Below are 27,592 nucleotides of genomic sequence, written 5' to 3'. Positions count from 1 at the left end.
CTGCTGCCAGCGAGCCGTTCTCTTCGTCGGCCTACAATCCACTACCAACGAAACATCATGCGATTCTGAATTATAGAGAATTACACAGGGTCACGCCCAGTTCATGAAATATTAACAGTCCGATGTAACCTTCCAACGCGGCACTTTGCCCTTTCGTTTGCCCACTTTTCCCATTCTGCTGCCCATTCTGGCTATAGAACCGTTTATACCGGTTTGTCGTGCGATACAACGTTCTTGTCGATCGCTTAATCTCGTCCGAACCTGTCAATTACACAACGTTCGCGTTACGCTATCGTTAAACTGGATGCGTATCTCGACGAACTGTCAAAACCTCTCGAAGAGTGAAATGTATTGAATTGAACGGCGAGATCGTTTGATTTTTACCACCAAACTGAAGGACGTACTTTCTCCTTTACGTGTCCTCTTTTTGATCGATACATGCACCGTTCCTTTCGTCGACTTTTCGCCACCTCTGTGCTAACTTTGTTATCCCATCTATCGGCGTTGTTTAGTCCTCCAGCAAGCGAGCAAGAAACGTTCCAATTCGTTTCCGCAGTCTTCAAAAGTGAAGAAGATTTTATCGTTGAGGTAATTTTGTGTCGAATAAGCGATAGTCTGAGCGTGCGTGATCGAGAGAATGTCGTAGACGGAATGGAACATTCCATTCAAGTTGTAGGAATTCTTGTCGCGCGAAGATCGACGCGCCTGGTTTTGCGTTGTCTCGGTGAAACATGTTCGAAATTGTATCGGACTAACAAGAAACAAATATTCCGAAAAGTACTTGTTTTACACTCCACAGTTGTCTGACGATCGATCAACGATACCGGGTTAGACCAATTGAATCGAAGTTAGTGGCCATTGTTTAAACTCGGTAGCATCTCGCTATTAAAAAACGGAACGAACTTTCTATTTAACGCAATGTATATGCAGCTGTTCATAAAGATCTACATACACTGGCTCGCGAATGTATTTGAACACTTTTAGAAAATATTTACATAGCTATGTATATGTATGGATATTATTATATAACCAAGTTTTCCACTTAAACGCTCCAGCTTCGCAGAAACAAAGCAACGCTGACAAAATATTGCTTTAATATACTCTTTGATACTGGCTAGCCTTTTCTATTCTCCGAGCTCTTCTTGTCTCGCATTACCTGCCATCTTCCTCATTCTCCAACCTTTTCACCTCGTTCCGGCTGGTCTGTCGCTTCCTGTTTCACTTCCGTTTCCTCCGCAACTTGGCCTTTCCAGTTGTCGGTTTTTCGGACCACTTTTCCTCTGTTCCCCAGTTCACCCATTTCCAGACTGCTCTTCCCCTCGGTTTTCTGCCAAGCGTTACGCTTCTGTCCGTCCTGCAGCGTGCGCCTAATGCACTAAATTGCCAGCTAGCGAGCGCTATGCTAATGTCTTTACTCGCGAATCCGGTAGCCGAGCGCGCGGAAAGAAAAACCTCGGAATCTACGTCGCGCATTCTACCTTGATTCTTTGGAAAATTCAAAGGATCAGTTCGCAATCTCGTTTTCGTCTACGGTAGAATTTTTTCTCTTTTCTACACGCTTCTTACCAACGTATTACGAACATACCGTGTCTGTAATTTCACTTTTCAGTGAGATAATTGATACCGCGTCAAAGATAATGGAGATTGATCTAATCGATAATTTTCATGAATGCCGGAACGTTACGGTTTATTAGCTTTGTGGTATTGCGCGATCCTGAAACTATCCGTCGTTACAATGCGGCGTGCGTTTATGACGATGATGATCAGTGTGCTCGCGAGTCATTGTCGTGGTAGGTACCTAAATTTTGCTATACAGACGGCAGGTCGTCGATTCATAGCGCAAAGTCGGGAGAACGAGCGAATATATGAATTTAACATTTCTCTGTCTGGTAATCTGCACAGGTGAAAATTAGTTTTAGAAATTAACCGCGGTGGGATCTAATTTTCCACTTATGCGTCTACGCTTCCAGCATTCGGACACGTTATATTTATTGAGAAACTCTAGCAAATTATATTTCCTATGATGTTCCATACTATGGAAAACATAAATTATAGATATAAGTGAAAAGTAAGAGTTGTAAAACGCGATAAAGTTGTAAAAATCAACTGATTTCCTAATACGTACTTATAGTTAGCGGTATGCTTCGCCCATACTGTAACAAAGATCACTAATTTTCGTTATCGGAAGGAAACTATCGCATCCATCGATCGCATCAGCCGAAAGGAAAGAAGTGAACAAAACTCGTAAGATCGAGTAATCGAAACCAGCTACCGCTCGTACATTGACTCTGCGTCTATTGTAACACTTTAAAACAATTTATCCCACACAATTGGAAAAATCGTCAACGATACACAGCACCAAAAGAAGATGCGTTTTTAATTCGTTCATTGAATTCGTTTCTTTATCGTCCTCGCATTTATTGGGTCGGCAACTAAGTAATCGCGGATTTTGTCATTAGGTGGTAATTACAAAATCCTCAATCACATAGTTGCCAATCTAATAGATAGCTCCAATTATTAATACAGAGATATAGAAACGACATATTTTGAAGCGAGTTCGAACCGATATAACAGCAAGGGCAAAAGGAAGATGATCGATCGGCAAGAAAACAGAGCTGAAAGCAGAGCCGCATACGGAAAAAAGGAGGATTAAGAAGGAATTCGCGCGAGCCTCATCGTCGACAAAGGACATCCGTAATACGCGTGTATATTTGCGCAGCGTGTGCAATATATAACGCAGTGGAGCGATATTAAGCGGCTCTCCCGCGTTCGGGGCCCCTCTTTCCGCATCAAACGGGAATTATGTTACGGCAATGAGGGCGTAACGACGAGCAAACGAGGCTGTTTGCGAAGGCAGCAGCCGAGTAAAATCGTCAAACGTTTCACCGAAAAATCGGGGATATAGAACACCGCACGCCGTCAGAAGATGTTCCATTCGCGAACGCTTCACTCGTTTCTAAAACTCCACTCGACTTTATCGCCCCCTCGCTCTCTCTCTCTCTCTCTCTCTCTCTCTTTCTCTCCCTCTTCTTCACTATTTCTCTGTATCTCATTCTCTCGCCCCCTGTAAAATGTTTCTCCCGCGACGAGAATATTCTGACGAAACAATGAATGCTGCAACGGTTGAAAATCGAGACTCGGATTAATGAAGGGTATTGTTAGGGGAATTAGACGCGTATATGTACGATTGTGAAGAGCTTAATTGTTGAAAATTCTGTTATTCTATCGTCGTGTTTGTTGCATTTGAAGGAAAATCTTGGAGGCAGATCTTACAACGCTGCTCGTCGTAGATCAATTAAAGCTGATTAAGAAAGGAGAAACGAAATATCGGCTGCTGCCGTTTTAACGAGAAATTATCTCCGGTATAGGTATATTCTCCTCTCCTTTTTTCTTCCTCCGTTACATGACTTTAACGCGACTTTCAGAGGCCTTTTAGCAAGGAGTTAAAATCATTTTCAGTTTAAACGAGACACCCTGTGCGTATCGTCATCCCATCCTATACGAAACTAGACCGTCTCGATCTGATCCATCGCGCGTCGTTTCATATCAACGTTTCAAATCAATCTCAAACGCAATTAAAAAGTATTGTGCCATTTAGACGAACTCTCGGATGAATCTGAAACGTTCGACGCGGTGAAAAGGTCCGTCCATGGAAGCGCGGCAAGCTAAATTCGCTCGGCTGAATTTTCAGTTGCGAATTCGCCGAAAAAACGGTCGCCACCGAGGCCGAGGAAGACACGGGTGGCGTTCTTGGACGCGGCGCGCGTTTAACTTCCGCCGGAAGGGCGGCTCGAGTGGCTTCGTGTCCGTTCGTCGCACGAGGAGTGCACTCTGGGAACAGTCGCGGCGTGAAACGAGCGTGGAAACGCTCGCGCGATTCCCATCCTCGTTTCGTTTCGTCCCACTTTCCCCTGGAGAATCCCGGTTTATCCCCGACAGACTGAGAAAAACGTTTCTTCCGCTTCGAAATCCTTTTGCCGAGCCCTCTGTTTCACCGCGCCGCGAAGTGGCGATCAAGGGAAGCGACGTTTCTGGCCGATTTTACGGCTTCCGCTTTTTCGATGTGCCTCGCGAGCGTTTTCCGTGGCACCCGGGGCTTGCGCGCGCGCCAGTAGTCAGGGAAAGAGGAAGTGGCTTCTCGTCGCATCGCACGAAAGCCATGTTCTTATTGACTGGAAGCCTCCAGGTACGACGCGTATCAGCTTAGACGATTGGGTGTTATCGAATGGAAACAACAACGTTTCGTTTTCCGACAGAGTTTCCCGTGGCTCGTTCCCGGGATATTGCCGTCTTTGATCTCTATACCATCCGTTTATCGCGATTTAGAATAGCGTAGATCCTTTGCACGATAATCCTCCAATGATGTCTTGCGCAGCTTTGCTGGAACGCACAGTTACAAATCTGATTCGATAGAATGGAATAACGTGGTATAGAATTTGGATCCATTTAACGATAGGGATTATTGTTATCGAATGTCTCGAAAGTTTACTCGAGACTTGGATATCTCCGCTTCTGTGAATGCTCGAAAAGGTGGAAATAAAAATTGCTACTTGATCGAAGAGATGGTAAGGATCGGTTTCGCCTCTTGACGATTGTACTTCAACGATAAACAAGGAATTACGATATACAAGTTATAATACAAAATACGAAGGTATGTACCAATTTGAACGTACGTTGAACGTGAATGGCGCGTTAATTAACTCGCGATTAGGTTCGTGTATCGAAGCAGACAGAGCGTGGTTCGATGGAAAATCGATGAAAATTTTAAGCCGAATAGGAAAGAGGATGTAAAGGTAATAAGATCGACTTGTATAGGGATGAAATACGCGATCGATTAAAGAAATGTTGAAAAGAAGATGGGAAAATATCGTTGATGGAAAGAATTGTTGTAAAGCGTTAACGTCTACGAACTATCGGTCTTGCTGAAACTCGGTGCCGTGTTTATGCTGTCCAAACGGTGCATTAAGTCACGTGTATACGCGTGATAAATGAACCAGCGAACGGTAGAGCTATTAGTCTTCGTTGTCACGAATTATGGTGGACAAAATTTGTAGAAGTACATATGTACGTCGGTAGACGGCCACGAGTTGTCCCGAAATGAGATACAGAGTGTCGCCGAGCATTTCAAGCGCGCCCGTATTTCGTCAGAATGCTCGTCTAAAAACCCTCCTCGCTATCGAGTCGAATATTACCCTGGAAAAGTTCATTTTTTAACAGGGAAGGAGATAAAAAAGCAAAGGGCCATCCTTTTTCTTCTAAATTCGCGTAGACAGAAATAGATCCACGAGAATGGAGAAAAATGCGCGACTCGAATGAACTCCCGAGACCAAATCCACGTCGCAGATAATAAAATCTCGTTTCTCGGCGACGTAATTTGCGAGTCATATTTCCCGCGTACAGAACGATAGGGCTTCTGGTCCCCGGTTTCGCTCGAATTCCTTTCGTTTCCTACGAAAAAATAGCGCGTGAACTCGGCCTATAAATATAAAAGGGATACTCCGACATGGCAGAGGAAACGTGGTAAACGGGCCGTGTAAAGGGAAAAGAAAAAGGAGAGACAGGATCGAGCAACCATCGCTTCGTTCAGGTAATTTCCTTGCGAGGTATAAAAGGGTCAACGAAGGATGCCTTCTAGTCTCTCGAGCCTTCCTGGATCTGTTGCCCTTCACATACGTAATGTATACGTCGACGAAGACGAAGCAACCCCTATAGAAATTCCACGTTTAGCCCCGGACATATATACACAGTAGACCAGTGGAAAGGGGATGGGCTTGATAAATGAATTCGTGGGTGATACGCGTGGGTGAAAAACGTGGATTCTGATCTCGTTCTTTTCCGGCTGAGAGACTAAAGACACCTTGGGGCATGGCGAGAGCGGAAAGAAGAAACGACGATCGAAATACGTCTGGTTCCTAAGTGCACCATCGACCAACCGGAATCACGAATGTCTACATGCCGTAACAACGTCAGGCATTCGTGTTGTCGCGTGCTTCTTCCTGTCCACAACTGTTTAAGCCACTTTCGTGGCGAAGAGCAGAACGGTGTTCTTGCGCGAGGATAAATTATCCAGAGGAAATATCCAGAATTATAACTCTAATGCTTCTTAAGTCTGTCGTGCGTTCGCCTGACTTACGAATAATAAATTTCGTCTGGTTGCAAGCTCGAGAACATAATTTTGAAAAATAGCTTTTTACCTGATGGAAGTACGTTTGTTAGCCTAGTTTTACGATCACGGAAAAAATACAGGTACTTTTGTCAAAACTAGTACCGACTATCGCGCAAGTGCGTATCGAAGTTCGATAGTTCTATCGTTAAGAACTCATTTTACTTAGTGGAGAGATTTTTTAACCGTGGAAAGATCGTGGTTCTAAATGATGGTAGTACATCGATTTGATCTACCGCTGATATCGTGTGGATATAAAAACGATTAATATCGCGTGACAAAAGACATCGTTGCTAATTCGATATTCCTCTTTGTCTGCCACTCGTCGAATCCACGACACGGTTTATCCTAAATCATCCCATAGTTGCGTAATCGGCAACCGAAGTTCCATATTCTTGCCGTTCGTGAGATGCATTTTCCTGCATCGCGACGAGTCACCGGAACATTCCGCTGACTCAGTCGTTGCCGATAGTCTGCGACCATTAAAACAACAGCACGTTAGAAGTAACTTTAGACGTCGCAAATTGCACGTGCCACAAGTGCCGAAGCACTTTGGAGAGATCCGCTCCCTGCGCCGCCTCCGTCCTGCTTTCTCGTTCTCATGCTCCTGCGCTTGTCTCTCTATCTATCCGGTGCCGATATATAACCGATAACTCGATAACCTTCTTATTCCCTTCGACCTCATTTCCCCCGCCCATCGATTTACAACGCTATAACTGGCCTCGTCTTGTCTCTTAAAGCTGACGGCACCGCGGCCATCTTCTAAGAGAAAGAAAAAGATAGAGGGGAAAACCTCGTCGAGGCTGCCTTTCCGTTAACGTCGCGTTTGATTTTCGCAAATTCACCGCGTTATGACGTCCGATATGCGTACTATACGCTATTTACGTTGCAACGAAATATAAATTGCAACTGAATGGTGAACGACGTACGTAGATTTCCGGTGGTACGTTAGATCGTAAATCAGTACGGCTTATGTCTCGATACGATCGCCGCTATAAGCTCATCGCGCAACCCCTCCCTTCCGACGTGCCGGAAGGAAAAAGAATCACCTCTCACCTCATTTTTCTACACGAGATCGTCCGTGTACCGTGATACTTGACAACGCTTATCTAAATGTTCCGTTGGAAAAACGTCGGAAGAATCATTTTGTTTGATCGGAGATTATTCTATTCGAAGATTAATCGCGTAGATCTCATCGTTTAACTTCAGGAGCGATACGATGTTGAATTACGACTGAAATCGTAATCGATGCGAAAAAATGCAGTAGAATGCGCGCCGGTATACTGAGAGTAAAGAAATAAAATTCGTTCGTTCAGTGGTGTGTGGTTGTAAGTTTTCGTTAGGCGAAAGAAAAAAGGAAGGAAAAAGAGCGAGGGCAGGACGAAAAAGCGAACTGGTGTCGGCCGATAAAAATGTTTGCCACTGGCGTTACGTTAGGCGACCAAAGTTTCCCTTATCGTTGATTAAATTAGCGATAAGGAAGTTCGAGCGTCGTTTTAATGGATCGCAAAAACGGAACGCGAGATAGGAGCGGACGTTACGAAAATCGATGACTCGGCTAATCCACTTTTTACCCCCTCGTTTTGTACCGTTCCCTTTCAACGTTTCAAACATCCAACGAATTTCGTCGGTTACGATGGATTTTCGAGGAAAAGAGAAAAGAATGGATAAAAAAAACGAGAGGAAATAGAATTCGAAAGTTTCAGTTTCACCTTCGATCGGTTTGACGTAGAAATATCGCGAAAGAAGAAGTTAACGCGGTATTAAGTGACGTTTAGAGACAATGGTCGTGAAAAAGAACTGACGTATCGACATAACGACAAACATTAACCGTTCGCGAAGGATTTCGATTGGCTTTGAATTGGCGAACTTTTAGCCGGAAAGGAAACAGAAGGGGAACAGAAATGGATCGAGGCCGATGATGATAAATCTACGCGGACGCCGGGGTGTCATCGAAAAATTTCACGGCTTCGCCAGCGCGACACCTGTCGATATCGAGACGTTACATTAAAATTCACCGGCATGCACCCGGATTAACCGAGATTCTTCGCGACGTAACTTCCAGTGGCTTCGAAAAAGCACCGCGAAATCGCATCAACCCACACGCGGCCAATTTGCTTTTTTCCATGAATAATTCCGCCATGAATCTTCGATCGTCGCCGTGCAACCGAATGAAGGGTAACGCGTATGAAATACCAATATTGAAACGTCCCTGCGTATCGTGCAAGAGAAATATTGAAATCTCTCGGGGGAGAAGTTTTAGCTTTTTCGACCGCCTTAGTGTAGAAACGTATCTATCACGCGAATGTCAAAAGTATCCGTTTTACAATGGGAAATGAATTTAACGAGGATGACGTTCCAGAAAAGAAATGGACTAAAAATTGTCGAAGTTGTAGAGCCAGGAGCAAAGTTGCTACTTGAATTAGAGTAGTTCGGGTATCTTCGAAAGTCTGGAAGAAGTATCTTCGAGAACTACGTAACACGGAATCGAACTGGATATTACTCGAGTCAAAGAGAAAATGTCGTGGCTTCCACGAAGAGACAAATAAATCGTATAATCGATATTTGAAAAGTAATAATATCGTAGAAAGGGAATACAATTGAGCAATTAACGTCAAGTTAACTGAAATCAGAGGGTGGTAATAATCGTGGTAATAAACACGCCCGGTCTCATTGTTCGATCAGACACTCGTTCTTCGTATCGACGGCTGTCGATATCGTAGCTCGGCATTAAAATTCACGGTGGCGTTTTCCGATTTAGCGAGAACCTTCCAAGCGACGTCGTCTCTCTATCTCAGCTAGGTGCATCGAGTTTACGTCGTCGTCGTCGTCGTCGTCATCGTCGTCGTCGTCGATGATGGTGGTCTTGCCTGGTCGTCGGCAAGCTTGTTACTTTGCATTTGCGAACGACGCTGTCCGACATGCTCTATGAAAAATACATAATTCAGCCAGAAGCAAAGTGTCAATAATAATACCTATATCTGCGTTCCAGTCCAGTGACCGACGATATTTCAGAATGTGCCCCGGTCACGGACACGCGCCACGGGCCATTTTATTTCGCGATATAATGCTTGACTCCTCGTCCTTCTTACCGTCTGACATATTGGTCGCGATAGCGAGTAATCCGTTACGTCAGTCCGTATCCGCGATAAGAACGCCGCACGGTCCCCTCTTTCCTCTTCCTTCTTCCTCTTCATTCTCTCTCTTCTCTCCCTTTCTTCTTTTCTCTATCCTCTCCTTACTCCCTCTTTCCTTCTTCGTTTATTCGTCTCTTTATACCCTTCCACCCTCTCTCTATCCATTTCTCCGCCAACGTTTTCGCTCTTCTGCCTCCCTGCCTACTTCGTTTTATTTTTCCACTCCGAACCCGGTGCCTTTCTCATTTCGCCTCTTTGTGCTTTTCGTTTCGTCTGTTTGTCCCGTTTCTTTGTTCCCTTCTCGCATCTGTCCCTCTTTCCACGCGTATGCCTCTCCCCTCCGTCCCTCTGCTTCTCTCTCGTTCACCTCTTTTTCAACAATCTACCCCGAGCCACGATGGAACGGCCAATATATTTGCAGACGCAAAACTTCCAGCTAGATTCGCGCCGGCGTAGCGAGAATACAGTGCGCCGCATGGAAAACGTGATGCAGATCAACGATAAATCAGACGGCGAGCGGCCATGTAAATAAAAATCTTACGAAAAAGAGGAGCCAGTAGAGAGGGAAGAATGAAGCTTTTTGTGCGAAAGGGTGCCACTGGCTGTCATTTCGGTCGGCATCCAATTTGAAATTTTTCATCGGCCGATAACCGATACGCGGCTCGATTTGTAATTTTGTCCGCGATCAAGAAGCCCCATACCGCGGTCCCCGAACATTCGACGAATCCAACGATTCGACGTTATTTACCCGATATATTCCCTCCCTCATCCTCCATATCCCTCTATTCGATCCTCGGAATCTCTGGATTATTTATAACTCTATTTGCTCCATTCGAGCGAACCCGAGATAAATAGTCCAGACGCGATAAATTACGTTTCACAAGTTAGCCGGCGCTTAATTCGTCCCTACGGAGCCCTGCCTCCACTTGAGATTTTTAAGAAAAGCAACGCGAAGTCGAATATAGTCGAGGTTCGCCAAGAGACAGTTCAACTTTGTACTCCGTTGACAAATTGTTATTTCTGTTCTCGTCGACGAGAAACGAAAATGATGAAAAGCCGCCCGTACAAATTGATCCATAGATATTTGTGATCCGTCTTTCTTCGACAAATTACGTTCGCTTTCCAAAGGCTTCGCTGCAATAGCATTCGAAATTTGCTAGTCGATCGTATAAATATAAGAACTTCTGACGGTGCGGATAATCGAAATATTCGAAGCTCGACGCTATCGGACTACATATGAGAAGAAAAAAGGAAACACCGCGTGCAAAGTTTGCGCGACAAAAACGCACGTTTCCTCTTTCACCCCTTCGATTTAGTCGCACGGAACGATGAAGCGACTCGAACGCCTGATGCCGCATATAAACAGAAAGAAACGCGAGGGACTCGCTGTCAAGTTGACAGGTAATTCACAGCGCTGAAAGCAGCTTCTTCTGGCGGTAACTTTGATTTCGTGACCCTTCGACGAGACCGTCGCGAATTTGTGGAGGAACGAGTGGCAGGTCCGTGACAACCGGCTGAAGATCGACCCTTGTTTCTCTTTCTCCCTGTTCTGCTTTAAATTAAACCGTGTTGCTTCTACAGCATGAAGACACTGTAAGTTTTCTTAAAATTTCAATATCGTCGAGCATCGCGGGGGTGGGAATTCATATGGACGACGAATAATCGAGAACCGAGAGAATATTTATGCTAGAGTATTGGCAACTGAATGGAGAATGATTCAGAGAATGCAGGTTGAAGTTTCGTATATACTGTGATACGTGAATATTTTGATTATACCCGATAAGAATGTCTATTGTGCATACGAGATTTATAAAAGCGCATTGAATATGAGGAACAATAAGAAAAATTGGTAGCGAAAATTGAAATTGAGCGAAATAAGGTTCGAGAAAATGGAATCGTGTCGAATAAATTATTCTAGAATTAAATTATCGTTGTTCTTTTTCTATTGTATCGTTTCATTATAATTCCGCGTATTATTTTACTTTATGTTTATCGAGTAAAAAATTGCCTGCGATCCAACGTTGTACAAAGTGTTTTTCGATAAAAAAGGTAACCTATATACTTTAGAAATATTCTAGGAATACGTCGAAAAAGAGGTTGTACAGAGGAAAAAGAGTTCGAATACGATAACAAGTGTTTTGTTCGTACAATCATCTGAAACGCGAACGAAAGCATAGCAGAAATTTTATTTAACACCGACATCTTCAACAGAAGAGAATTTAGGTGTAACATCCGTGATAGAAGAAACGTTCTCGTCGTTCTAGCGAGGAAGGCTGTATTTATTGGAAAACCAATGAGATCTTGGTCGTTGCACGAGCGAGCTTAGATCAGAGATAGCACGAAAGAAACACCCGTGGGATTTTAGACGAAAAAGTTCCACTCGAAACTCTTCGCTTTCTCCGTTGCTTAGACGAGTTTTCTGGGACAAGTTTTCGCCCGGCGATATCGTTCTCCGCGTATGCCGTCACATACGCGGCCAGTATTTCGAAAATCCGTTCCTCTACTTTAAATGTTAATTTAAATTCCGTACGACGCGACCTTCTGTCGATGACCGAAGGCTTTAGGAGAGTCGAAACATTCGTTCGAGCGTAAATACCGGCTCGTTTTATTCGTTGCAGAGATAAAACAGTACTCGAGTAATTTTGTCACAGCGACGAGAAATGTTTGAAATACTTTCCGATCGCCGGTTGTAATTCAGCCGCGACCGGGATTCCGCGGTAGCGCGAAATTTTAAACGGCAAATGCTCGAATAGAATTCCATTTTGACACCTAATTACCGCGATAATAAGCTTTGGAAATTAGGAACGTCTGCTGACCACACGAGCTACGGTGCATGATTAACGTGGCCAGATTTACGCGTAAGCCAATGACTAAACCGTAATCTACAGGGACTCGAGTCGTGTAACCGGAAAATTATAATTCCCTCGCTCCCGTTCCCTTATGGATGGATTTACCCCGTTTACATCGTCGCTAAACAACGATGAATTCTATTCCAAGTACGTCCTTATAGATTCATATTCGTAGCTCGCGTAGAATTTTCCAGGCTCTCTATTCCAATAGCGTAAGAACAATCGAATTCCAAAGGAGTAATTCTCTTGGCTTCTCGTTCGAAACGAAATTCCCGTGGTCCTGTACGATCGTCTTGTATACGATGCATAACCGGAACGTGTAAGAGACACACACGAACAAACACGTGCACTCTACATCTTTTTATCGTGGAACAGAAGCACGGCACTCAGCCGGCTACGAGCGCATAAGGCGGCTACGAAGTAACGAGGAAAATGCATTTCTGTTTCAGGAAGCGCGTACATCATAAGATGGAGTGCCCCGCAACTGATGGTGGTAGCGGTGCAGTATATCCTCACGGGGCCCTATATGCCCCCGTACGTGCCCCAGACGGCGAATTAGGAGATGGACCACGAAAAACGTGGACCATGTTCGTCCAGGACGTTCTGTCGCGCCCTGTGTACGTGTGCCTGACCTTTGCATCTCGATCTACTCGCAGCGGAGAGCCGCGCTTCAGAATACGATGTATATGCGAAATACGATATTAGCGTATCGAACGTAATCTATCAACGAGACGAAAACGAGAGTGCCCTTTTTATTTTTTCGTTAATGGCAATTTGATAGGTAGGATAGTAAAAGTAATAACGAAATAATTTTGCGCTAGGATATATCTAGAACAATTATTTGTTCTATGAAAGGAACGAAACGATATGTTGGATTAATATTTGCGATTAGATTGACGGTTGATGCGATACATTAGCGGAAACAGACGAAATTATTTGTCAGCCGGGTTGTATACCTTTAATTGGATTGTTAATCGCAATCGAATATTAATTAGGGTAATTGAATTATGTATCGGCAGCCGCTGGATTACGGGCTTAATTAGCATCAGATATTTATTGTGAGGTGAATTATCTTGGTAAATTATTTGTCGGAAGTAATGACGTATGAACAGGAAACGAGCCGTTTTCCAGCAGCAATATGACATTGCACCGCGAGCCTGTACTTAATCGATGCAATTAGAGAGAAATTTATATGGTGCTCGTCGATGTCTCTCGAATTTTTATTTTTCACCTCTATACAGTGTTTTATGGTAATGATTTACAACCATACATGATGGCATGCAATTTTCATAATTCTATCATTCGAGAGGCATGTGAAACCGTGGTAGAGAATCGTAATGAAAATCGATAACACTTACGTTGTTTCGATGGTCCAGCGTAAGGCAAAGGATAACAGTCCCGGCTGACGTAAACTCTTCCTTCTTCTACAATTTGCAAGAAATGGAAAGTTAACTCGATCTTTGAAAATTTGAAATAAAGTTGCAAATACCGAGCGGAGCACGGTATCGTGACGAGATAAGTCAAGGCTAAAATATGAGTAAAAAAAAGAAAAAAGAACAAGACAAACGTTGGAGCTCTAGGAAAACCATCTCCAGGTCTTTTCATCGAAATACTCCGGGGTTAACACGTAGCGCGATAAATTCCGAAAACAATCAAACTCGCCGGAGCTCGACCGCCTTTCTCCCCAACGCTCAAAATGATAAATCTGTCCTATGAGAGTACATACTTGGCGCAGGTGAACAAAACAGACCGAACTCTGGATTCTCCTTGCGATACGCGAGCGTTTTCCATGTTGCCTCGTTCGACGTTACACAGAGAACATACGATATCGCGTCAATTAAAACGGCATCGCCGTTCCAATTGGGGAAAAACGCGATGTTGTTCGATAAATCTCGCAGATTACGCGATCAACCGGAAAGGGAAAAAGGAAGAGGAGGTGAAAAACTGGAAAGCGAAACACGGCGTGGCCGCGATCAGAAACAAGGTGTCCCTAAAGACAGGGGAGGTACGTGCGTAGGTTGCGTAGGTTGCGTAGGTTGCGTAGGAAAGTCGCTGAATGGAATCTGCGATGCCGGAGACTTTTCAAGCGCGACCAGGAAGTAGCATTCAAGTAGATAACCCTCGAGGGAGAGAAGGGGGAATTTGATTAATGCTTCGGCACGTGAAAAATGGCGCTCGTGTCCTCGCGAGCGAAATCACGAAGGTTGGCAGGAACGTAACGATGGTTTTCGTGATATTTTAAAAACGGTCGCCACCGGAGAATCCAATTATCGAAACGGTTCGTTGGATCGTTGCTCGACGGCGGAAACTTGGTTCTCGTTTCTCAAAAAATTTCACGAACCTCGGCAACTCGCTGATTTTCCTCCCAACTCGCTTCAACTTTCACAAATTTCATCTCATTTTCTCCCTTTTTTTATTTTCGTTCACTCTCATATTTTTCGCCCGTTTTGCAATTTTTCCTTTTTCCCTGATTTCCCGATTAATATCAGCGCAAATATTAACGCGTACCATCGCGTCGGTCGAAATTAATTTCTTCGTTGCGTTTTAATTCGCGGGACGCGTTGAAAATTCCTCGATGAATGGGGCATCCGGCGTTCGAATTTCGTGCTGTTTCATCGACAACGCTGGCCCGCGGATGGCGTTACTAATTTATCGAAATACATTAAAAATCCATGCCGCAATCGTGAATGATACACGAAGAGGAAATTGAAACGAAACAGGCTCGCTTCTAATTTTAACGCGACAAAAGTGTCGCTGAAGTGGCCGGTGAAACATTTCATGAAGCCAGCCGCGCGTTTTCCCTCGGCGCGCTCGTGCCTGACGCGCTCTCAAAGACCGAAATTACTATGATTTCCAAACGAACGTATTAATTCTCGTGGCCCCTGTAATTAAGAAACTTTCCATTACCGATCGTGTAATCGGCACGTGACATGTAATTGGGTTTCACGATATCGTCTGTGAGAAGCTGCCAAATTGAAATACGCTAGCCGCTCGAATTAATTACCGAAAGAAGACACAAAGACATCAAACGACACGGAGAATTCAATTCCCGGGCGTGACTGGCGAACGAATCGTCTACCAACGTCGGTGTAGGCCCTGGTTAATCGAAAAACGTTGATTCGTAGGCTGTCAGAGACGGTCGTGAATTCGAAATTGAGCTAACATTTCATAATCCAGTCGGTAACGAAACGCAAATATTAATAACCGGTCAGGTGCTTTGCCAGTAATTTAATTTCACGGAGCCCAATAACGAAACATCGGCTACTCGACGATGAAAATTATAAAACGATTTATATCGCTAGTACGAAAAATTTGTTCACATCTCAAGGCTCCCTGATCTTCTACGTTATCGCGCAACACGTTCCACAACGTATTCGTTTCCGTTGTCGTTTGTTGGTTTCCGGAAATCGTATAACGTCGTAAAAATTAAAGCCGAGTTTCGGCCGTGGATTCTATTTCACCGGTTTGCAACGACGAAACGTTTTCATTGGAAGGAAAACCAGGTTGAAAAGTCAGGGAACAGAGGCTACGCCATGGAATTAATAGCAATAGCAGTACTAGTAATAGTAGTAGTAGTAGTAGTAGTAGTAGTAGTAACAGTAGTAGGCTGGTTGACGCATAATTCTGCTTCCGGACGAATCGGTAGAAACCATTTGTGTGTCTGGTCTGGATAACTCCGTTCGTCGGTCACGCAAGCGGCTCAGGGAAGCCAGTATGAAAAGTTTCGATCGCGCGAAAAGGGCTTCGATAAAGTATCATTCGGTCGGAAAGTCTTGCAACTGGAAAGTTGGCTCACTTCGAAATTGAAAAGTTCCCTTTTATCGGTGATACCGACGGTACGGTGGTATCTTTCGCCGAATACCGAGATCCTGGAATAAAGATTCTTCGAAAACATCGACATAAAAAAGAAGAAAAAACGAAAGATAGAGAGAGAGAGAGAGAGAAGAGGGAAAGAAGAGAACGAAGAAGCAGAGAAACGTGATTTCTTGTTTAATGTACGAGAACGAGAGATAAAGCGCGGTGGAAACTCGTACGCGATGCTCGAGGAAATTTCCTTGGAAAACCGCGAGACGACTGATTCGAGCATCGAGAAACGTTCAACGGCTTGGTCTCTGTTTTCGGATTAGCATTTAAATGAAATGGCGAATTAGTGCGCCGTTTTAGATTTATCTTTCACGAGCGAGCGTCGTCAACGCGGCGCCACGCAAAGCTCCGACACAGTCGAACGATAGACTCGTTCGAATTCGGACCACGAACCAACCGAACAGCTACATTATACGATCCTCTCTACGGTTCTGCTGTAATTACCACCGCCGCCAACGATTTAATCAAGACATCTCTATTTACCTGTTCGTCGTAAAATATTCTAAAATATCTCCATTCAAATTTCCGATATTATACAAGATATTCGCCTGAATTTCCTTAAACTGAGACAATCGTGGATTTTCTACAAAGATATCGTCGCGACTGATCGATTACACGGATCGGAACAACGAATTAGGCCAACAGCTTTTCGACGTTCGTCCGTGTCGAGGAGATTCCTGGCCGAAACGGGTAGACGATCGTCACGCAGGGGAAGAGAACAGGCATTCAGATTCGAACCACGAAACAGCGCGCACGGGCGAAATATCTCACGCCAATATAATTGTACGCGTTTCAGAGGTATCATTTCGTAATCTATGTAGTCCTGGTCGGATGGGGGATTATGTTAAGCGATGCGTGAGCGGCCACAGTCCACGGCAAGCCAGGCGTAACAGAGATACTGCTCGGTGACGTCGTTACACGCCACGGGTGTATTGCCGCGTCCGCGGCCCGTGCACGCGCCGATAGAATACACACCTCCCTATTTAGATGCGTGCACGGATAGGAGCCGTGTATCGTCTGGTGCACGCGCGACGTGAATTTTATTCACAGCTCTCTCTTTCTCTCTCTCTCTCTCTCTCTCTCTCTCTCTTTCTGCCAGCCGTTATTCTATTTCACGGCCGTTACACGAAATTAATACATCGATTGGCGGATGTTTCGTCGCACTGCTTCACCGATATTAAACGGCAATAGAATTACTCTACGAGATGATTCTGGAAATCAAAGAGTAGAGCAATGGAACGATGACACACATAATGTGACACGCGACACAACGGAGTTGTAAAATTAGCGAGGAGTAAAATTGGTTCGTGTCATGGATGTCATAACGAGTGACAATAACAATCGACAATACACGGAGGGCACAGAAGCCAATCAACGTCAGTCTTTCATTAAGAATGATCTACGTCGTGCAAATACCTCTTATAATACAATATACGATCTTACATGGACCAGCAACATAAATCACTTACTGCCGCACTTCTCTACTGCCACTTTAATTTCCAGCTGTATTATAATCTAAGAAGATCGATTTCTATTGAAAAATTGCTATTACAAAACGCGTTATTATTGCAAGATTACATAAAACGACGTAGAGTTCGTTAAGGCTGGTCGAAGTTAGCTCTAGTTTACGTAAGAACCAAGCCCTCGACGAGGCAAAGAATCCAGGTTATGTAAATTACCTCTTAAGTAGATGATAACCCAAACTTAACCCAGATTCGAGGCACGGTTAAGGCTCTCTATCCTCCGCTCGTATCTTATCCTCGGTATATTATTTTTTGCGAGTCGCGATTAGTTGTCGATTACCAAGAACCAACCGTTAAATTTCCCGTTATTCACCGCGACACGAACATCCGTTTCTCGTCGTGATCACGTCCGAAAACGTTCCCGTCCAACATGCATTCCACGATGCAAAATAAACGAGAAACGCGTTCGCACGCGATCGCCGAGGCGCGCGTTTATCCTTCTGCATGCATGTCCGAAGGCGGACATCATGCTCGTTCACCGTGACACGCGGTCCGATTAATAAGCAGAAAATTGCAACAGTGCGAACAACAACGAAGCCGAGACTAATGGTCGTCCTCGTGGATCGTGCTTTTCTCTATGTTGAATTACAGAAAAGAGAGAAAGAGAGAGAGAGAGAGAGAGACAGACAAACAGACAGACAGACAGAGAGGGAGAGAACAGCTCGACGCTGTATATTTAACGTTCTCTGCTTTATATCGCGAGCTAGATTGAAATTTAACGATTTTATTTAACGAGAAAATTTTATATTGGACGATCATTGAAATTTTTTATCCAGTTCGATGAATTTCAAAATTACTTCCGCTCCAATGATTTTTTAATCCTTTCGCTTTAAATATATTTGTTATTTAACATTTTATACAAATTAAGCTCAATGACTATCATAAACCGCTGAATATGCTTCTTTCTGGCCGAAATTCAGTTCGAGTAAGAAGTTCGTTCGGCCGCCGGTATATTGGTATTTTAAACGTGTTACGCGCATGGTCAAACGTCGTGTGTCGGACAGTGAAAAAAATTCATGGCTAATGTTCGCCTAATTGCGTTACGATAGAAGCTGGATCAATTTCATCGAGGTCGGTCAGTTTGGTTTCCGAGGAATCAATCGTATTTTCTAGTGCTAATATTAGAATATTTCATTTTTCAGGGAATTTACGACGAGTAATATTTTATATCGTCGCTTTCACGACACGGAACGTATTACTAATGCAATAACGCGCGGTACCGCGTAAATTTTATTCCGTTTCAAAGCGCAAATATCGCCGCTAATTCAATTTAAAATATATGTATTCGTCATGTTTTTTCGTTATATTAAATTCGTAATAACGTTTCGCGAACAATCATTTTGAACTTGGCCGTCTGACGGTTCTGTAGCTTCTCGAACCAAACGTTAATTTCAAATTAACGACGTAAAAGAGGAGAAACGATTCGGTGGATGGAACGATGGCACGAAGTGGTCGTTGCCGTCGAACTCGTTGAACAAACGTGAAAATTCGAAGCGGACTGAAAACCGACCGAGATCCGCACAATAATCAAAGGTTTACGTTTCCCTGGGAATTTATTGCCTTCCTTCGCGACCCACGCGAGAAAAAAGTTGAAAGTATTTAACTTTACGACGAGATATCACGCGGAAATTTCTTTTCATCGCGGTATTCTCAAAGACCGGAGAAACTTTTACGAACGATGGCCATGTTTAGTATAGTCTCTGTTACCTTACAAAAATATCCTTTCGTCTATCTGCGATCAAAAAATGCCAAGGTAAAAAGCAATTGCGAGAGAGAAACGAAGGCAACTTTGGCGGAACGTAAACCGATCCGTAGCTTTTTATTGCGGCAGAAATCTGCTGGGTTAGATCGTTTTGTTCCTCTGTAGGGAAACAAGAGCGTAGAATTTCGTGGAAATTACCGGGCTTTGAAAAGCGAGTGGCGAAACAAAAGGATCGATTTAAATTACTTGGCCAGCGTAAGCGTATTTGCATGATAGTGATTTTCGTGGTTGTGTACGAATCAGCATAATAATACTTCTGAGAAATGTAACAGACCGGAATCGGACAAGCCGCTGTATATATAATATGAAATCAGAGGTTAGAGAGATGGAAGGATAGGCACGATACAGTTAAAATCGGATCCTATTATACATAATCTGTGTTACGGTCCGCGAACTCTTCTCGTCCGGTTTAACACGTGCCGCTCGTGGCAAAATTTACTGCCGCGAAAGTATTGTCTGCGAAACGTGTCCAATCTGTTGCTTCTTCCTTTGATTTCTTTCGTGACTCAGCTCCGATGAAATCGGTTAGCCGAATTTTATTTCACACCTGTGATCATTGGATTGGATTTCTATAGCGATTTCTCTATCGACACGGGAAAGGAAATTCATTTACGAACCACGTCTAAAATTTCGTTTCGCTTATTTAACGTCGGAAGGAAGTAGGTTCGCTGTTATGAAATCCCGTTGAATTCGCAATTTGCATTATGCGAAATTTATTTTTAATAAAAATCAGAGACAGCTGGGAAATTTTTTAGTGGGACCGCGTTCGCGGGATTAATATGAAAAAAACTTGGCCGGGAAATATCTTTAAAATCCATCCGGAGTTTTAATCACCCACCGCTGCCGGCAGAACCAATAAAACTAACCCCATACATATCGAAACAAAACGAGGCCACTGTTCGTATTTCGTTATTTCATATTTACCGGAAAAACAGGATATCGGAGATTAAAGAGAGAATACAGAGGCAGCTACTACGGAGGAATATCTTGTCTAGTTTCGATCGCGTAAAAAAAATAAAATGAGAAAAAACATCGAGAAATGCTCTTCGTGCAACTGCTATCGAATTTATATCGCTTTAAACGAATCGTCCAAGAATTTCTTACAAAATTCACCGTCACCGTGTCGTTATCACAAAACGGCAAGGAAGAACGGAAGAGCCACGAATATTTAAATTACAAACAGGCTGCGAAATTCAACCCCGCTGATCCTTATCGTTGTATACGCAGGGTACAACTGCATCGGGCGTCATAAATGTGTACTCGTTCCACCGAGAATCACGACGATCCCGTCAGAAACGCGAACACACGCGGTGCTAGAAGAACGAAAGTTGGGTAGAAACGACAAAATGGTTTGGCGTTCTAAGTTGAAACGAGAGAGATAAAGAGAGAGGGAGAGAGAGAGAGAGAGAGTAAGTAGCGTTGGTAAGGGTGAAAATGGAAGAGAGAAAGAGAGATCGTCGTACAGTGTGGGTGGAGAGATCCTGTTATACACAGTCTGTATCATCACTTTGCGATGTACTTGCGAGCTTTTCCCGCCTCGTTTAACACGGCCCATTCATAATAGGGTGACGGCCGTAAAAGTATTGCCGGTTATCGCAGCGGCCGCACCACGTACCTCGCCAAACATTGTCCGACCTCCGATTTACCACCTCTACTGAACCACGGTGGGACACCTATTGTCCTGAGTTACGATGCACCGAGGTTGCCGACCCACGGGCCGACACTTTTACGGGCAACCCCTGCGCCTCATAATTGCCAGATTGCTACGACAAAACTAGCTATCCTTTGCCTGTACACCTCTACAACTATCGGCGAATAACACGATAAATCTCGCTACCAGGACGCCGACACAATGCAGTCTGTCGTTTATATTAAATATCGTAACCGGGTAAGAATTACATCGGCAGATAGTCATTAATTACAACACGCACAGGTCGATTTCCATGAGTTTTTTTTACTTGCGTATTTTTTTCTAATTTAGATCGATTTTTCCGTCACGATGTAATACGAAATAAACGGAACGATTACTCTCGCGGTTACGCTTCGGTCGGTCGCGGTTAGAAGCGAAGCTGCGCCGAATCGTCTTTACGTCTAACACGTAAAATAAATACTTTCGTATCGAGAGATTCAATCTCGTAGAAATATATCAACGTAAACGTGGTTAGTTACGAAGATTTATATCCAGCCTGAGGATATTTATGCATTTGCAGAGAATTTAAACATGCAGAATACACATTAGTACGCGAAAATATACGAAACGTCCGATGCGAAGTATACGTTATAACATTTAGGAAATTAATCGAGTCACCGTATAAATTCCACCTCTCTATCCGATAAAAATATAAATTTTCCATTAACATCCGCAATGTGTCTGCAACTATGGCAAAATTATAAACAGCCACTGAATTCAGTCTATCGAGTTACGAGCCTCTCACGATAAAAATGTTCACCGGCACCGTAAAGGCATAGAAAGCTTCCTACCTCTTTGTTTATCGTCGAGGCAAAAATCCAGAGGTTGAAACGAGATGCACGTTGCAGACGTTTATCAAAGTCTTGTTGTATCACGATAATAGAAATGCTGCGAGATGTATGACGTTTAAGTTCCTCGGGGAACTGGTCGAAGAGATGGCTCTCGTCTCGCCTAATCGGAAAGTTTGATTTAAAGACGAAAGGTGGCCGCTTTGTCTTCCTGTCGATTTAAGGATAGCACGCAGCGTACTCGGAAGATCGGGGAGTTACGAGCTGAACTTCATCTACACGGGCCAAGTTTTCCGCGAACTTGGCGAATTTATTTCACGGCCGTATCAGACACGCTGATCCCTCGGAGCTTTCGAGGAGCTTTCAGATTCACATCGACCGACTTCCGCGGGAATGTTTCGAGTTTCCGGTGTTTCTCTACACCGGGACCGAACTTCTGTTCAACGAGCAGGCCGAGACACAGAGCAATCGTTCGATCGTTAAAGCGTCGAAATCCCTTAACGTCGTTCACGTTTCGCAGTAAAGCTAAGAGAATTCCGAAACTATCCGTTTTATCAATTCCTGGATAAAAGCTGCCTCTCGCTGGCCCAACGATTGTCTCGAAATCTGCTTTTCTTTGTTACCGTTTTTCCTTTTTTTTTTTTTTTTTGCGAAATCTATGAAACAATAGGAAAGACTTTATGCAACCTTGAAGAAGGAAGGGGTTACGCACGGCACTGTGTAAAATACTTGGACCAAAAAGTGTGTTGTTTTTACAATTGAATATAAAAACAATGTTATCGTGATTTGATAATTCGGCCCAAAAATATCGCTCGCTATTTCGTATACCATTCTCGTTCTATCTGACAGCAAGACGTACGAAAGTTGAAGATTTCACAGGCACACGAGAGGAGAAAATTGCACGATATCGAGGAGTAATAATAAATTCCGTTTGTTGTTGATTTTTAAGATCATTAGGGATAATTCCTCGTATCTACTCGTTTTCTCCCGAATCGCTTTCAAAACGACATAGGTTTCCGAAGGAATCTCGTTGTTTCGCGAGACGCGGCTCTCCTCGCAAAGGTTGGCGCACAAATTGCAAATACAATTGCACCGATCCATCGATAGGCAAATTGTGAAACAAGTTGAAAGTATTATTGCTTATACTTTAATGTATCGTTATATTATATCGAATGTTTTACGTAAGGACCGCGACTCGAGGTAAGTAACACTTTCGGTGCTCAACGGGAGACGAACGAAGGTTTATAAATTATATTATTAGACGACCGAAAGTCCCCGAGGCAAAAGTACCTCGTGGACGAACAAAACGATCGAATCGATGGAAAATATTCGAGAGGATGCTTGAAATGGCCATCGTTTTGATCGTCTACGGGACGTAGGATGTAAGGTGAATTGTAAATAGCTCAGTGTATAAATTTCAGTTCCAGATTCATTGTATAAACATTATAAATAAAAGAAAGGGGGGAGCGTGAATTCGCGTGAACCGTTCGTATCGATTCCCGGTCTTGTCGAGAAACCTTCTCGATACGAGTTCGACGCGCGAAATCTCTGTAAATAATCGATCACATAAGAAGTGCCAAATACGTGAGTCATACATACATACATATATACATACAAGTATACGTATTATACATACATACATACATGCATACATACATGCGCATAACACGTAAATACATGCACTTACGATGCATACGAATCGAGAATCGCGCTCGTTTCCTGCAATAACAAACGAGCCGGGTGGATAACCCAGTCGATACCGAAAGTTCGGGAAGAGAGGGAGGAACGTGATAGAATAGCGGATATCCGGCTACGTTAGCCGGCTATTTGAATAATGAATGGCCTGCTGGTTCCCATGACCCTGTAGTCGAACACAGAAGGATTCGCGAATACGTCTCTCGCGATACTTACAGCCGTCTCCATACGATTGTTTCTATTTCGTACGATTATATTTGAAAAGTTGAATGCTAACGCTAGAATTACCAGAGCGGTCAAAATAGATCGACCCATGGTTTTTCATATTAATCGTTATATTTTAAATACGTATGTTTCAGGAGATTTGTATATATAGCTTTTTGGCAAATTATACGGATAAAGTCTTGCTCTTTGCCGTGTAACGCGTATCTCTTCCTTTTCGTTCTTCAATTTCATCCTTTGTTACGAGTGTCGTATTTTAATCGTCGGTGGTTCTAGTGTTAAAATAACTTGGTTAAGCACGTAAATTGTTTCTCTTCGTGTATAATTAGAGCGCAAGCGAAAGAAACGATAAATGCCGCGTCTACGTTGATGAGAATTGTTCGCGAACAGTTCGCGAATTGTTAATGTCGTGGACAGATCTTTCAGCGTCTCGTCTCCTGGATAAACAGTATTCGCTATTCGCTTACGAGCTCGCTCACACGTTCCCTCGCGAAAATCGCTGCATCGTCGACAAACGTGATTTACAATCTGTTCGTGAACTGTTGGCGAACGTCACTGTAGACGCAGCATAAGGTAAGAACACTACGTTCCTTCCTACTTCCTTTGGAAGTTCGAGAAGGTCGTAGTCGACAGAAAAATCCAATAAACTAGTTTACTGTCAAACGTAATAATTATCGACGGACGAGCTAGACGTATCAGTGTGTTTCTTTATTTATTTTCCAATTGCGCCCTATGGCTGTAGCGACTAAAAGGGCGAACGATCGTTGAAACTCAACGAGGAACGTACAGGTGTGGGAAAGAAAGCGAAAAAAAGAAAACTAGCCATAAGGAGATTAACAATAACTAATTATGTCGTCGTAAGTCTCGTATCTCATAGGCAAATACTGCCGAATACCACAAAACCAATCTCGTTTACGCAAAAGCGATTCTTGTTGTTGATTATTACTGTTGAACCGAAACCAAAGAGACGATGCAAAGAGATTAGTAGAACTTTAAAACCGATGATAAGGTTGATTTTGTGGTTGGCAACGTTTACTGTGTTCCTGTAAATAAATATACATAAACGAAGGTGTAACCTGCTTAGATTAACTAACGGCGTAAATAATTATAAAGAATCGTCGAGAGGATGGAAACGAAACGCGAGATCGGCAAAATTGCCACGACGTTTGTCTTCTTATCTCCTCCCACTGTCTCTATATTTCTCCATCTTTCACCTTCCTTCTTGTTCGTGCGAACGCGAAAACAAATTCTAACGATTGCTTTCTCCAATTTCGTACGATCCTCCCTTTTTTATGAAACACACCGGGTGTCGGCGCGAGAAAGTATTTTATTAATCGATTCGTCGCAAAGACGTTGAAGGAAAATATATTTAACGTCTGTCGGTGTCAAATAAATTGGAAACGAATTCCGCGAACGAAGAGCTCGCGATAGCGGATCGCGGCAATTATTAGAAAATTTTCAAGATTCGAGATATTCGTTCCGGGAAACAAAAATTATTCCTGAATATTCTCTCTAGCGAAATTTCTTAAAAATGTTTTTTTACGCTTTATATAAGGAAAGAAAGAGATTTCGGAACGAATTAGACGAGTCTATCCGTACAAGATCGTTGCACGATCGAGAGAAAGTTCGTAGAGAAGCGTAAGAAAGAGAGAAACTAAAGAAAACCCAGCGACCGTAGATCTGCCAAAGAGAATCTCTAGAGAGGAGGATACACCTGAACGCCAACGATGAAAAGAAAACGAGCAAAAATAAAGAAAAGCACCGAAAATCGCTTTTAATGTGCACATAAACTCGCTGCGTAGTGTTACTCTAAATGTTGCTACATTTAACATGTAAGTATAGATTGTGTTTTGACCTGTGTAAAGAAAGAGAAAGAATCGGCGGATTTTTTTATTTCGTCACTTCAAGCGGGACGTTATGTCAATTAAAAGTGTATAAAAAAAAAAAAAAGAATAAGAGAAAAGAGCCCAGCGAGATATTGTTACCGATGGCTGGTCCTTCCTTTCGGTTTTCCATGGGAATATGTTTTCTGTCCGTATTATTGTACATTTTTCATAATTCCCTTATTGTGATAAATTTATCTAGGACTGTACGAATAAAAGGATACAGAAACCAAACGAACACGTTGTTCTTTATTCCTGAACTATACCTTGCTACAGAACGAGGCAGAATCGAGAACGTTTCCGATCGAGTTAACAGAATTTCGAAATGTTAAATCAAAATTTGTATGACCACTTCGTTATCGTAATTTATGTATAGGAAAGTTGCGGTAGTATAGATACAAAGTTGTAAAATGATAGTGTATTCGAATTGAATCTAATTAACAAACAGTTGTAATCAGGCCCAATGACAACGCTGATCCGCCTACAAAACTGTGCAAAACAGTGCGTCCATGCTTGGGTTATATTTCATTTATATGAAATACATAAGCATAATATTCACGTGTGAACCAACGATACTTCGGATTAAGAGATGAAACGAAGTGAATTTACTAAGCTTCCGTTTCCAAAGCCTCGGTAATATATTATTTCTGTTACAGGGCTACAAAAGAGCTCGAAACTTTTACGACAACGAGAATATTTCCAACTCGTATTGTATTAAATTAACCCGCATTTCGCGCATTGTCGAGCGAACGTGTTACATCCTTCGTATAGAGAAAATAAAAATTCCAGCAAACATCTGATTTGTTATTACGTAACGTAATTCTACGTAACTGCGACTCGCGTGTAATCGTGTAAATTCGAAAGAGAAATCGGATTAGTGCGTTTAAAAGCCACTGAAAATTATTGGTCTCGTGTACATTATGATAGGTATATTCGGGGAAATAACGTACAAGCTATACCTCATTGAATTGCAGAAATTTACTGTCGCGCCATTCACATTCGGTGCAATTACTGTCGATACACTATGCAAATTCGTCGACAATTTAGTGCTGACTAAAAATATAAAGTATTGAACACGCGTACGCTTTACGACACGCCGCACTGTTTCCCGAAATTGAGTTCCGAATAACATGGTCGCGAAACAGAGAATTTCATCGCTGCACAACGATGTCTTTCGCCATTGCGCTCGCACAGCACACCTTTCAAAATGAAAAAACAATTCCAATGGTAGAATTTTTCAACGAATTTTCCTCCCAAAATTAAGACACGTGTGTATTAACCGATGTAAATTCGATTACGAATGTTTATAGAACGAGGGATAAAAGGACGAATCGGGAAAAGAAAGAAAGGAAATTGGATACGAAGTATTTTCGAGAGACGTAAAAGCATCGGTGACAGCCACGCGGATCAATCGACTTCGTCAAAGTATCATCGTCCTGGCCCTTAAGCTCCTTCCGCGCGAGGAAGCATATCAGATCATCCGATCGATGTAAAACATCGCGACTTCCGTCTTTCAGCTCTGTCCTAGCGGATTCGAGGATTTCTTCTTATATAGGCGGAAGGAACCTGGCTTCGTTAAAAGCTCTCATATAGCGTTATTTCCTATAAAGTTGATCGATCAGGTCGGATATTGCCTGGCCGAGAACCACTGCGTAAACCGATGGGCAAAAGGCAGTAGTTTGTTTAAAACGAGGACGAGACGATATGCCGTGGCGTCGCATCTGGCCGTTGGCTTTCAAAATCGAGCTACGTCGAACGAAGAGAAGAAAGCTGCCCCTCCTAACGTGGTTAACGGCCACTTTATTCGACAATCCAGTACGTCTAGGGATAAGAGCGACTTTATTTTACAACGCGTTATAAAAGGACCGAAGCAGCTTATTTCAGAACGTCGCTTGGAAGAAGGTTAATAGAAAAGGTGAAATTTTATTTCAAACGTTTCCTCTTGTGTTTCCTCTCGCCGTACCAACTGCGGGATAAATTTGTCCTTTGTAAAATAACACCCTTCTTAAAAATAAA

The 27,592-nt window shown here is 43.1% G+C and overlaps 1 protein-coding gene across 4 annotated transcripts in view; it reads left to right on the top strand.

Moving 5' to 3' along the window:
• The window catches only part of LOC126869684 (lachesin-like), a 283,334-nt gene extending 257,524 nt beyond the window's left edge, over positions 1 to 25,810 (top strand). For all 4 annotated transcript variants that reach the window (XM_050626532.1, XM_050626529.1, XM_050626530.1 and 1 more), the window contains one exon: positions 12,599 to 25,810. In XM_050626532.1, coding sequence (XP_050482489.1) covers positions 12,599 to 12,708 — 110 coding nt within the window. In that variant the 3' untranslated portion in view covers positions 12,709 to 25,810. The remainder of the gene's footprint in view (positions 1 to 12,598) is intronic.
• Positions 25,811 to 27,592: the final 1,782 nt, after the last annotated feature.

This window comes from Bombus huntii, chromosome 9, assembly GCF_024542735.1.
Source record: "Bombus huntii isolate Logan2020A chromosome 9, iyBomHunt1.1, whole genome shotgun sequence".
Classification (NCBI taxonomy): domain Eukaryota; kingdom Metazoa; phylum Arthropoda; class Insecta; order Hymenoptera; family Apidae; genus Bombus; species Bombus huntii.
Note: the sequence above shows the minus strand (reverse complement) of the source record. Positions and strands in the feature narration are given on the sequence as shown.